Source organism: Solea solea, chromosome 18 (genome assembly GCF_958295425.1).
Source record: "Solea solea chromosome 18, fSolSol10.1, whole genome shotgun sequence".
Taxonomy (NCBI): domain Eukaryota; kingdom Metazoa; phylum Chordata; class Actinopteri; order Pleuronectiformes; family Soleidae; genus Solea; species Solea solea.
In genome coordinates, this window is record NC_081151.1 from 14,337,777 (window position 1) to 14,352,058 (window position 14,282).

A 14,282-nucleotide genomic window follows, 5' to 3' on the forward strand; every position below is an offset into this window, starting at 1 on the left:
TATAATGCATCTGTACAAAAATATAATTGGAATGTTCTACTGAAAAGGAAGAAAATGTGCTAGGCTTTGATCATTCAACAAAAATACATGTCCCTTCAATAAAATATTTGGATTATATGCTTACAAACACTTATTAGTACTGAGAAGGCACACATTTTTTTAATTAGTTTTTTAGTGAATTTCACATTCTACACATCTACTGGGTTCACTGCCAAGTCAGGCTTTGATAACTCAGCATACGCATACATTTTCTAAATATCATTTCAATATTAAGTCCAGTAATTCTTATCAATTGTTTACTATAAAAAGTCATAATTTTTACAATTGAAATTATAAAACAAAACAGTGTCTGGTAGGTCATTGGCTGTATCTTTGGTCATTGATTTGCCATTGTCACCAGAGTGAATCACTTAATCTTGGTTGCCTTCAGTTCCTTAACCTGCATGTGTAATGTTTTGTGAACAGCCAGAGTCCTGGACTGACAGAAGCCTTTCCCACACTCCTGACATTTGAAGGGCTTTTCTTTGGAATGAATGTACCTGCGAAAGGAGCACAACAGAACAGTTGACATTAACATCTCCCAAATGAAAATTATTTTGATGCATGTGATAAATGCAATAAAGGAATTGAAAAAATGTGTTGTTTTAGCAAGGCTGTAATAACGATACAGTGAAATTATTTCTCAATCACTGTTGGAACACGTCAAGAAAAAAAACAATTTTAAAGCAGCTGGGCTCCCAAAAAAAAGGGGTTTGGCTCCCATGAAGGTAGACAAATTGTACAACTGTGGGGGTCTTTTAAATATAACTAAAACCAAGTGCGTAGGTTTGTGTATGGACCTGTCTTCACCAATATTTGGATAAAGCCAGATTGTCCCTACCACGAGCATTAGTGAAAGCATCACAGCCGAGCACCATGTATGGTGATCAAAAGCGATTGAAAAGTCATGAAAAATTTAGAGAGAGGAGGAAGGAAGTGGAATTACACACTGAAATCGAGGCACTAATTGGTGAAGTGGATGAGCACAAAAAGCTTTGTTTTGATGGACACAGTGTCAGTATCACCAGTGGTGGGCTGTAAGGGCCATCAGGGCCTTCTCTTTTTTTTTAATTATTATTATTATTTTTAATAATCAAATGAATGTGTGTCTGAACGTGTCTGAATTCAATTACTTTTTCAGTATGTTATGATTATATTTCCAGAAAGAATATGGCTATTTTTTGTGACGCTGAGCTGGATTTTCCATATGTCATTAAATGCATCATAGCTCCGTGGACCTGCTCTAGTAGTATTGCTGGCCTTTCGTTGAAGCTGCCATTTTCTATTTGGTTATAACTTTGACTGACGTGTGTCGTCAGCCAATCAAAATTTGATGCATAGTGACAGAACGCCCCAGGCCCAGCGATGTGTCTGGCACTAGCCCCTGCTGTTGTCATCAACGACGTTTGAACCTTTGGCGGGTTTTGAAGTAAGCTATGGCCACTGCAGTAACACCACCGATCCATCATGTTTCTGATCTCCTTCGTGTGCACTTTTCACGGCGATCATTTGGAGAAAAGAAGGAAATTATTTCAAGAGGAAGACCTACACCGAAGAGTGACATCATTTCCGGTAGTTCCAGTGTTAATGATAAATTTATAACATTTTTTAGAAGGGGTGAGGACAAAACTGTTGATCATAAATAGTGCCGGGGACGTGTTCCGCCGCGTAGCTGACGCCTATGCTTATGTGGAAGCTTGTTTTTGTGTCATATAGTGGCTTGTGAAATTGCGGTTGCTGAGTGACATAACGGAAGATGTGGTGGTAATGATGCAGTAGCCAAAGCTTAAAAGGGTATCCGCTGTTATCTACAAGGTAAGTGAATTGGTTAGACATTGTTAGAGAGGTTGATTTGTATGTATTGAAATCAAAATTTATGTGGCACAGAGAATTGTTGGAAGTTAGAACAAGCTCACAAGCCATTCAGTCAACCTAGTTTTTCTTTATCAGGTTCTGTGTGCATTCACTTGTGTGATCTGATACAGATTATGTGAGCTCTCTGAAAATTGAGAGCTGACATCATTTTCTCAGTGCTCTCTCATTACAAGGGACGCACCGATCCTATATTTGTATCGGGTATCGGTCCCGATATTAAAGAAAAATCTCAAATGGGTATCGGTGATAATGCGCCAATCCATAGCAGCCAATCTATTCAGTCTAATTCTATGCTGCACACTGTGATTGACGTTGTTTCAAAATAAAGTGAAAGGATCAATTTTCACACTACCTCAGCCAACAAACTCGATGGCTACTTCCAATACCTGCGCAGTAAATGTTCCGATGGGCGGTCAACGTTATGGATGGGCAACCGCTGTCGATTGTCGGGGACAAGGGATTCAGGCTGCTAATTTGCCACCTGGGTCCGTGGTACGATATGGTAAGCCAAAAATATTTGTCCGAGACGGCTCTACCTGAACTGCATGGTAAAGTGTACAATCCCATATTAGAGAAGATAAAAGATGTAAAATCTCTGAGTTTCACTAAAGATATCTGGAGCTCTGACATTTCCCTCGTGTCACTTTTAAGTTTAACAGCACACTGGCTGGAATGAGAGTTACATGCCACCCAGTGCAATGTTAAACGCAACAAACTTCCGTGGGTCACACACCAGTGATGCGATTGCAGTTACCCTAATGAAAATGTTTGACAAGTGTCAAATTCCTTTGAGCAAAGTTCATGTGATTCTAAACGGCAACGCCAGCAACATGCGATAGGCGATGGAGAACATGAGCGTGGTCTAGGCTGCGTTGCACATACAATGCATCTCGTTGTGAATGAAGAACTTCTATCTAGAAGCTATTGGTTTATTCAACTGCTTTTTGTGTTGGATGTTAAAATCATTTTTGTACTAAACTAAACCATTAACAAATAACTGTTTATTTTGAATGCTTGTGCAAGCTTGTGAAGCTATTGGTTTATTTAAGATTGCTGTACTGGTGCATTTATTTATTAAATAAATAAGTAATTAAGTACATTTCTATCTGTATATATGTTTTTAATAAACAGGAAAGAAATGTTTGTCAAGTCTGAGGTTGCCTTGCACAAAAGAATGATCCCAGTCTTTTCCAAACAATGAGACATTCTGTTTGTTACCAAAATTCTGCACTGTTTTTCTGTATCAGTGTCGGATCGGGATCGGCCGATTCTAAATCTCAGATATTGATATTGGTATCGGAAGTGAAAAAAGCGGATTGGTGCATCCCTACACATTACCTCCCATTTGTTTTTAATGTGACAGGTGCACATTTTGGAGCTCTGAAAGTATACATTTTATACAGCAAGTTTACACAAGCTAAAATTAGACTTAATCCTATTTGTGACAACACAATGCAATGGTTGCATTAATCATGAAATAAATACAATTTTGAAAATGCCCTAGTGCCTGTTAAGATAAATAAAGCAGAAAAAAAGAGTATGTTAACTTAGGTGTCATGTCATGTCACTGCTGATATAAAAACTGCTAATATAAAAAACAACAGCGTTGCCAAAAGCCACATGTATGTATGGGTTTTTGACCAGTGGAAAAGGGACATTTACAGTATTACTCACCCCTTTTCATGATTACAGATGAATGGTGAAGTCATGAAATGTCAGGCACAACATGTTGTCAGGTTCAACATTACAGCTTCATTATTCATTAATATTTCAGACTGAAATCGAAATCTGGTAAAATGGGCCAGATTTGGCAAGTCATTTGCCAGTCAGTCAGGAGGTTGGAGCCTCATAGCCTTTAAAAAGTGTACAAACAATAATACAAACATGGGCTTGCATGTCTACTATAACATTATTTGACATAGTGGGACATAGTGATAATGGGAGCAGTTTAAGGGTGTTAAAGGATAGATAAACATGACATAGGAAATAGCAATCATCACTAAATTCTAATTCAATTTACCAATAAAACAAATGTTGGTGGGTAGTTTTTTGACAGGGTTTTTTATGGGTGTATTTCCTATCTTAATTCAAGAGCATATTATGTTGATTTGAGAGCATTATTCAGGCTCTTCTTCTTGTGCTTCTTCTTGCGCTCAGGAAACTTGTGCTTGCGGATCTCTGCTCTGCTCTCTGATTTTTTGTGCATAAATGCTGTCAACCAATAGAAGGCCGGCTAGTGTAGAACAATCAATGCCCTCCAGGGCTGTAATAAATGTGGTTCCCTTAATTTTTTGTTGACGTTTGGAATAAAATATCAGTTAATCAATACACGTATAATAAAGTAAAACTATAAAGTATAACAATAGCATGGCACAGTGCATTTGTCTGGCGAAAATGGACCTTCAAAGTCAAGAAACTCAGGTAAGTTGTTTTAAATTAATTTTAATGAACAATATATTAACACCATTGCGGTGTGAAAAGATATGATTAAAAACAAAAATAAACAAAAAAAAAATTAAATAAAAACACTAAATAAAAAACAAAAACAAGTTAAAGTAAAGCAGAGGATTAAAGTGCATAGGCAGTAGCAGACAAGTTATCAACAGTGGAGTACAGTCTTTCCATCAGATACATCATGTTGGGAAATGCTATATGATCCCTGTTGCTGTTACACCATTGGGGGTATTTGCCCAACCGACCATGTGATATTTTCTGAGTATCCCTTAAAGCCACTCCAACATTTATTAAAAAGATTGGGCTTTATTTTAAGTTGAACATAATCTTTTCAGAGGGCATATATGAAGCAGTTTCCTTCAGCGACATAGAAACATTGGGGGAATCCTCACTGACTCCATGATGTAGCTATGCATTTGTTTCCAGCAATCAGCGCTGGTTTGATAAAGCGTATATCTTTTCTCCTGTTGATAGGCAGGGCCGAAGAGTCACCTAACAGAACCAATCTTGGTGAGTGAGGGATCTCTGGTGATCTCTGTGATCTTATTTAGTGCATCCAGAATATAGTCCAAAACATATGGATGAGGCTTCCCGTTTCTGTCTTACATCTCGGACACTTCTGAGATGGAGCTGTTCATTTTATGGAGTCTTTCTGGTGTAAACTAAATTCTATGGATGAGACTTATCTGTAAAAGTTAATCGTGGCTATTATAGACATTAGAGACATTTTGAGCCCCCAGGCAGATTCCCTCCCAATCAGTCTTCAAAATGAAATTAAGGTCTTGCTCCCACTTAGTCCTATGTGCTGAGAGATCTAGTATTCTGCCGTAAATTAAGGATACAATACCCTTCGAATGTTGAATGTTTTTCAGGATCTCGTCAGTTAATGGAGAGTCTAAAGGATTTGGATGGCCGCCTTGTTGTGTGCTAATGTAATACCTAACCTGCAGGTACTTAAAGAAATGTGCAGTAGGCAGACAGGCGGCATCTCGCAGCTTTTTGAAAGATTTGAATATGTTATTTTCATAAAGGTCGCCGAACGTTTTTATTCCTTCATTATGCCACATCTTTGTGGGCCCATCCCTTAGCACAGATGGCAGAGCAGTATTATTATGGAAGGGGGTGTTTCTGTTTAATGGGGTTTATGCATTTGAGGCACATTTGTTTAACTTGGATGTATGATTTATAAATGGGTTGTCCGTCTTCAAAGTAAATGTATGACTGGATGAAAGGGATGCTGGCTAGCGGCACTTCTGCTACATGCAGCCCAATAGAAAAGTTCAAAATTAGGGAGCTTCAATCCACCATATCGAGGAGTGTTATAAAGGGTTTTGAGTTATATTCTGGGTACCTTTCTCCTCCATATAAATCATGCTTATCATGCTTTCTAATTTTTAAAAAACTTATTTGGAATCTGTATGGGAAGGGTTTGGAAGAAGTATAGAAATTGAGGCAGCACATTCATCTTTATACAGTTCAAGCGCCCTATTAGTGAAATAGGTAGCTGCATCCATTTATCAAGGTCCTTCTCCGTCTTATCAAACAGTGCTTCATAATTGAGTGGGAAGATTCTATTTAACTGAGTGGGGATCTTTAAGCCCAGGTATGTAATATATTGAGCACTGAAAAGGGAAGTTCTATTGTGAAATTTGTTCAGCTGGGGTGTTGAGAGGTAATGCCGCGCTTTTCAGCAGATTAACTTTATATCCAGATACTCCACCATATGTGGAGAGCAGGTCTATAAGGGCTGGTAGGGAGGAGTTCAAATTGGCCCCACCCCCCACGACCTTACTGCAATCACTAAAGGCTCAATTGTTAACGCAAAGAGTGGGCACTCCTGTCAAGTTCCCCACGATGGGGGAAATGGGGATGATTTATCCAAATTTGTCTGGATCATGGCTGTAGGGTTCAGATACAGTAATCGAATCATACTTAACATATTCGGGCCAAAGTTCATTTTACGTAGGACTGCAAAGAGAAAATGCCATTTGACACAGTCGGAGGCTTTCTCCGCGTCCAGTGAGATAGCCAATACTGGGCTGTTCATGGACTTACCACAGTGCGCTATGTCAAGAAGTCTCCTGAAGTTGTCAATTGATGATCGTTTTTGTCTAAATCGGGTCTGGTCCATGTAAACCAGGGTGGGAACTATTTTCTCGAGTCTGGTGGCTATAATTTTAGCAAGCACCTTGTATTCAGTTGACAGAAGAGAAATGGGCCTGTATGACCCACATGACATAGGGTCTTTCCCTGGTTGCAACATAACTGTGATAAGGGCCCTTTCCAGAGTTTGGGGCAGCTGATTGATTTCAATTTTGTGATTGAACATATCTATAAGGGGGTCAAGTAATTTATTTGCGAATGCTTTAAAGACGTCACATGTTAGCCCATCAGGGCCGGGGGCTTTTCCTTCTGGGAGCCTAGTCAGAGCATCTAACACTTCTTGTTTGGATATTTTGTCTTCACGTCCAGTCTGAGTTTCTTCTGGCACCCCTGGAAGATCCAGGCTATCTAAAAAGTGGTCTGAGTCTGATTCTTCTCACCCTGCAATGAGTAAAGTGTTTTGTAGAATGCTGTGAAGGCCTGATTAATGTGTTCGGTACTGTGGACCACATCACTCCCATCCAACGGTCTGACAGCCGGGATGCATCTCGCATCTTCTAATCTGCCAAGCTAGTAATTTTCCTGATTTGTCACCCTGCTTGTAATAACGTTGTTTCATCCTAGCCATTGCATTCTCCACCTTCTGTGTTGTAAGAGCATCGTTTTCAGCCATTTTGGCAGTAAGCTGATCAAGAGTTGCCTGTGCTTTAGAGTGAGCATGGTCTTTCTCGAGGGCATTAATGTCAGTCTCCAACAACCTTGTTTTGGATTGGTATTGTTTCTTTTTCCAAGAAGAGTAGTTAATTGTAGAGCCCCTGACATAAGCCATTAAGATTCCCAAATTATAGACAGGGAAGCAGAGCCTGCATTTGTGGTGAGAAAGAAATCTGTTCAATAGTTAATTTGATGAAGTCCTCATCGCTAACCAAATGAGTAGGGAACTTCCAACGTTTCGATTGTTTGTTTTGGTTCTGTTTGGTCACATGGAACAGGAGAGGGGCATGATCTGAGTGTGTTTTAGCTAAATATTCACATGAGGTGATGAGTATGCTCCTTCCCTGTGTGTATAAAGAACATGTCATATCCTTTTCAACCCTTTTCTTAATAAGATGGCCACTCCTCGTGGCCAGAAGTAGTGACTTGAAGTGACTGGCCTATGTTTCTTCCTGTCAACAAGCATATTAAGATTGATTCCTCTAATGCAGGGGTTCTCAACCTTTTGCAAGCTGGGCCCCCCCAAAGCTGGTTCATTGTAGTCGCTAGCACAAAAGTCGCTAGTCGCTTTTGACAAAAAAAAATCGCCATGAGGAAGATTTATTTGTGTGTTATAATAATCCAACCACTTGCATTTCGACATCCCCCCCCCGGGAGAGTGTCCACGCCCCCCTGGTTGAGAACCACTGTTGTAATGAGTGTAACCATGCTACCCAAGTTAGTTCAGGGAGAACAAAATTAAATGACATCTCCATCATAAAACAACTCCAGTAGTCACCTATATAATCTAGTGAAAAGGCTCTGCCTCTGTGAACTCAATAACAATAACTCTCAAATAAGGCTTTAAAAATCCTGAAAGTTTGTTCAGATGACACTGTTTGTTGCTGACAGCATTACAAATTACATACAATACAGAGGATATGTGAAAATTTGCAGTCACTAAAATAGGTAGTCTTTAAGGTTGGGCAAGATAAAATAAGAATAAAGTGAAATGAGGACACTGTCAGGCCTTAATTTATCCATCCTGTGACTGTGAGGGGAACAAAGAGAGGAGAAAGAAAAACAAGATACCTAGAACATATCCAGGCCTAGGTTGTCTCACATGTAACAGTACATTGTACACTCAAACAATAAACAAAAACACTTCCAGGCCATAGTACAACTTGTATGTGACTAACTGTAGTCAATTGGGCAAGCAGTCTTTAGGCAAGGCAAAATCAAAAGAGATTGTATACTTCCATGTCTCTGTTTAACTTACATGGAGCCTGTTGAGCGTGGTGAAGGCTGCTATCCTGGCCAGAAGGGACCATGACAGTCACGGATTCATGTCAGCACGTCCGGATGATGTTGAAAGTGCGCCGTCCCTCCGGGAGATTCAGGACCAGTTTGGTCCAGTTTGGTGGGGTGAAGGAGATGTTGTCATGAAGCTTTTTTTTCAGTGGCATGAAGGCTTTCCTTTTCTTGTAAAAAGCTGTGGACATGTCCCTGAAAATCACAATGTCGCTGTACTTAAGCGATCTTAAACCGGAGCAGGCGGATTACTAGAGCCCAGGGGAAGTTCATCAGGTCGGCGCTGGAGTGTACGGTGAGCCCGCTTGATTTTGCTCAGAGTGTCAGTCTCAAGGCCAAGTATTTTAGGGAGCCACTCTTGTACAAAAGGCGATGGCGTTTTTCCCCTCCACACCTTCTGGGAATGCAACCAGCGTTAAGTTCTGCTGTCTGGCTCTGTTCTCCAGATTTCTTCCGTCTTGTTTTTATGGTCTGTAACAACCGATAACGTAATAACAGCCAATAATGTAATAACGGCCAATAACGTAATAATTTAAATGTAATAAAACCAATAACGTAATAAATTGACAATAATGTCATAAAGTTGTTGAGCCAATAACGTAATAACTTATTACTTTATTGGCCTTGCATTAAAAAAATCCTTTGATAATGTAATAACCGAGGTATCACTTCAATTTCTGGAGAGAAAGTTTCACACTTAGACTTAATATTGCATCTTGCAACAGATGTTTAAATATCCGACCGTATAGATACCCCTTAGGGCTGGGTGATATCTCGATATTTTAATATATATCGATATATTTCTAAACAAGATATTACACAGGACAATATCGCTTGTATCGATATAATTAATTTTGCGTTAAAATGACAATACATGGGCCGCAAGTTCGCACCTATTTCTCCTCTCCCTCTCCCTGCGTCCCTACACACACACACTGGGGCGTCACACCCATGGGTGAGCTAGGTGTTTTAACACCCACACTTTTCCCGTTGAGAGGGTTCAACACCCACACTTTTTCTGCACTTTTTCCTAAGTTTTGCGCAAACGCCTCATTACAGTCACTCTGTTTCTCTCGCCTCTCCGTTCCTGTGCTCGCTGCGGCTGCCTCCTCTCCCCCTCCTTCTCCTGTTGTTGCCTCAAACATGAAACCAGCTTTGAGTGTGACCGGCTGATGATTGGCTGTTCTGCCAATCACCGCCTCTCTTGGTGTGTTAGATTTAGCGTTCAGCTCGTGCTGAGGAGGCAGGAACTAGCTGGTTCATAGTTCACACACTATAGAGTTTTGACTTATTTTCCATTACTGTCAGTCACGTTTGGACATATGGAAGCCCGAAGTAGTAAATATTGATAATAAAATATAAGACATTATTTAATTATCATATCAACAAGCTGACCTCTGACATTTGGCATATGGCTTAAACGGACTGTTTATTTTTTAAAGGGTTTGCCTCTGGAAAACATTTTATCTAATATGCTATAATGCTTTGGGGGAAACCTCAATTACATCACAGAAAAAATATCGAGATATATATCGAGTATCGCCATTCAGGTAAAAAATATCGAGATATGACTTTTAGTCCATATCGCCCAGCCCTAATACCCCTCCACCCTCAAACCCCCCTCAACAGGCCTAAAGAGCAATTAAGAGTCAATTTGCAAATGTGTTTATGTGACTATGCTAGTTTATGTGACTAGTTATTACATTTCCAGCCAAATCTGCAAGCAATTTAATGCTTTGTATTTCAGACTGGTACTAACACTGTTTTGGCCGATTCAACAATCCCAGAGTAAAAGTAAAGCTTTGGTTATGATACTGGCAAAGTGCTCTCTGTAGCCATGGGGAGCCCTCCCCATCGTTGCAAACCCTGTCGGAGAGCCTCTCTGTAGCCCGACATGTGCCTCCAAAACATGTTATCATCTGTCGAGGCAACTGAGACCAATGGAGACCGCGGTGCTGTCATTGGTCAGTTAAGCAATGGGGGGTGCGGAGAGGACGCTGGCGTTGACTGTTCGCCGCTTCTTTTGCACCCTTTTGCACCCAAGCCGCACAAACCTGCTGTTGTTGTTGTTCGTTTTTCTACACTGAGTGACAGGATCGTCCCTGCCGTGTCCCGGTGCAGACGGTCTCCACAATGGTAGAGCTGTTTCTTTGAACTGTGTGTCCTTGGGCGACTGTCTCCGCACGGGGGGTTTTCCAGCCCAGCGAACATGCTAACAGCAGCTCTGGCATTAGCCGGGGCCCAGACGAAGAAAAAGCCATTCAGCTTTTGGATGTATACAGCCATCAAACGAAGGCTCGCATGTGGACTACCATCTCCTCTCCTGTTGTGGATCATCTTGGCTGATCTGACCGTCATCCACCGCTGTTGGTGGCAAGGATCCTGGCAAACGTTAGCATCAGCTAACACCGGCAACTCGAGCACCGGCATGCTCGGCAGCTCAATGGAACTCCAGCGTCACCATACCAGCATCCATCCGCACGGACACCTCGACCTCCCTCGTCGGCCCCGTTACATCCGGGGGTCTACATCCGCAGGTTCAATCTGTCCTCACCTGGTGACCACAGCTCCATAACATCCCTGTGGTCAGCTGAACGTCCCGTCGCGCAACACCAGCATCATGGTGCACGTCATCAGAGCGTGACAAAACCTGGAGTGGATCACAGTGTCCTCCGGTCTCTGAACAAACAGGACTCCACAAATCATATCCTCTTTGAACAATTAAATGTACAGTCTTTATCTAACAAATCTGGATTTATTCACGAACACATTAAGGACAAGGGGCTGGGCATTCTCTGCCTCACAGAAACATGGCAGCAGCCTGAAGTTTATTCAGCTTTAAATGAGGCTTGCCCCCCTGGGTATAACTACCTGAGCAAAGCCCGTACAACTGGCCGTGGTGGTGGCCTTGCTGTTTTACACCACAGTGACTTTGAACTGAGCCTTTTGTCTGCCCCAAATGTCTGTTCCTTTGAAAATCTGGTACTCAAATGCAAACACCCTCTTAATGTAACAATAGCTCTTATTTATCGTCCTCCAAAACCCCAACCAACATTTATTACAGATATACACAATTTCTTAATTTCACTCTGCACATCCTATAAAAACATTCTGGTTATTGGTGATTTTAATATTCATATGGACTCTCCCTCCAATCGACTAGCCGCAGAATTCAAAGAAGTACTGGACTGCCTCAACCTCACCCAACATGTCAATGTCTCCACCCACAATAAAGGCCACACCCTGGACCTAGTCATCACCGACTCCCTCACAGTCACCGAGCTCCATTCATATGACACTGGTGTGTCTGACCATCAGGCAGTCATCATGAAACTCCCCCTGCCATCTCCCTACACAAAACCAAAACGTATAATAACTTTCAGGAACATAAATAACATCGATTCCCCCTCTTTCAGTCATCATCTCCAGCTTCTCCTCCCACCTACATCCTCCTCAGTCTCCAACCTCGTGGATTTCTACAACAACAGCCTATCCTCCATCCTGGACTCTCATGCACCACTGAAAAAACGGACAGTCTCCTTCTCCCGGTCTGCCCCATGGTACACAAAAGAGCTGAGACAGATGAAAAGGTCAGGCCGTGTCCTGGAGCGAGCCAGCGTAGCATCTGGCCTGACGGTGCATAAGTTGGCCTACCGGGAACATCAAAGATCTTACGCTAAAACCCTTACCGTGTCCAGGTCAGAACACTATTCCACAATCATCAACAATAACCCAGGTAACTCCAATCAGCTCTTCTCTACAGTAAATCACATTCTCAAACCTCAGATCACTCCATACTACACTCATACTGACAGAAACTGCAACAAGTTCCTTGAATTTTTCACCTCCAAAATTGACAATATCTGCTCATCTATCATACAAACACATAGTCCCATTCAAGACATCCCGGCAATTTTCAGCAAACAACATTTCTCACATTTCACCCCCACAACGCAGCAGGAGGTCAAAAAGATCATTAACAGATCCAAACCATCCACCGGCTCCCTTGATCCCCTCCCTTCTCCTCTGCTCAAAACACACAACCAATCCATTACCCCTCTCATAACAAAAATCATTAATCTTTCTCTCCAAACAGCCAATGTTCCTCCCTCCCTCAAAACAGCTTTGATAAAACCCCTACTCAAAAAACCAACCTTAGACCCAATCCCTCTGTCAAATTACAGACCCATTTCAAACCTCCCATTCATTTCCAAAATCCTAGAGAAAGTCGTTTCCATCCAGCTTCACAACCATCTCAAATCAAATCACCTATATGAAAAATTCCAATCCGGTTTCCGCCCTTCCCACAGCACAGAAACAGCTCTCATCAGAGTCACCAATGATCTGCTGATGTCCTCTGACTCCGGTTCCACATCCCTCCTCATTCTTCTAGACCTCTCTGCTGCATTCGACACCATTGACCATAACATCCTCCTCCACCGTCTCCAGCACTTCATTGGCCTCTCTGACACCGCCCTTCACTGGTTCCGTTCCTACCTCACTGACAGGGCCGAGCGCGTGGTCCTGGGGGATGCTAAATCTAGCCCCCACACTGTCATCTGTGGGGTCCCCCAGGGCTCTGTGCTCGGTCCAACCCTCTTCACCATCTACATGCTTCCCCTCGGGTGTGTCGTCAGCAGGCATGGAATTAATTTCCACTGCTATGCTGACGACACACAACTCTACCTTAAAGTCTCCCCCTCTGGGTCCCCCCCCTCTGCCACTGTTGCTCGTCTCGGCTCCTGCCTGGAGGAGATAAACACATGGATGAGTCAAAACTTCCTGCAGCTGAACGGCTCAAAAACAGAAGCCATCCAAACCGGTACTCCTCAACAACTCCGTTCTTCCCCCATAACCTCAGTTTCACTTTTTGGCCACAACATTCCCCTCTCTCCCTCCGTTACCAACCTAGGGGTCAAGTTTAACCCCCACCTCTCCTTTGACAATCATGTCACCCACATCTGCAAAACCTCCTTTTTTCACCTCCGTAACATCTCCAAACTTCGCCCCTTCCTCTCCCTTCCAGCTGCAGAGAAACTCGTCCATGCCTTTGTCTCCTCCAGGTTGGACTACTGTAACGCACTCCTCATCGGGATCCCTGGCAGGAGCCTTAAAAAGCTCCAGTATGTTCAGAACAGCGCTACCAGGGTCCTGATGAGGATGCGAAAGTACGAGCACATCACCCCCATCCTTCACTCACTTCACTGGCTCCCTATCTCCGCCCGCATTGAGTACAAGGTCCTCCTGCACACCCACCACTGTCTGCACGGTGATGCCCCCACTTATCTCACTGACCTCCTCACACCACACTCGTCAGCCAGGACCCGGTCAGGCCAACAGCACCGTCTGCTCGCACCCAGGACACGGCTCAAGACCATGGGGGACAGAGCTTTAGAAGCTGCCGCTCCCCGTCTGTGGAATGCCCTTCCTGACCACCTCAGAGCTCCACAGACAGAGGATGCTTTTAAAAAAGAACTAAAAACCTACCTTTTTAGGAAAGCTAATTTATTCTTTTATTTATTTTATTATCTTGTTTTTTAGAAAATGTAGCACTTCGAGGTTTGTTTTTCAAATGTAAAGTGCAATACAAATAAAATCTATTATTATTATTATTATTATTATTATTATTATTATTATTATTAACGGCTCATTCCCGCAGCCACTAGCGTTCTGGCAGTGAATTGCAATACCATACGGAAAACTGTAACACACTACCCCGTCAAAGCGTCTGTATGGTCACGGAGTTGGATACACAGAGTACTAAAACGGAACTCTAAGTGACATATAAATCCAAATTGAATCTTAAT

The 14,282-nt window shown here is 42.3% G+C and overlaps 1 protein-coding gene across 1 annotated transcript in view; it reads right to left on the reverse strand.

Moving 5' to 3' along the window:
* osr1 (odd-skipped related transcription factor 1) overlaps window positions 1–14,282 on the reverse strand; it is a 62,034-nt gene continuing 47,752 nt past the window's right edge. Inside the window, exon 3 of the mRNA XM_058614471.1 lies at window positions 1–539. Coding sequence (XP_058470454.1) covers window positions 407–539 — 133 coding nt within the window. The 3' untranslated portion in view covers window positions 1–406. The remainder of the gene's footprint in view (window positions 540–14,282) is intronic.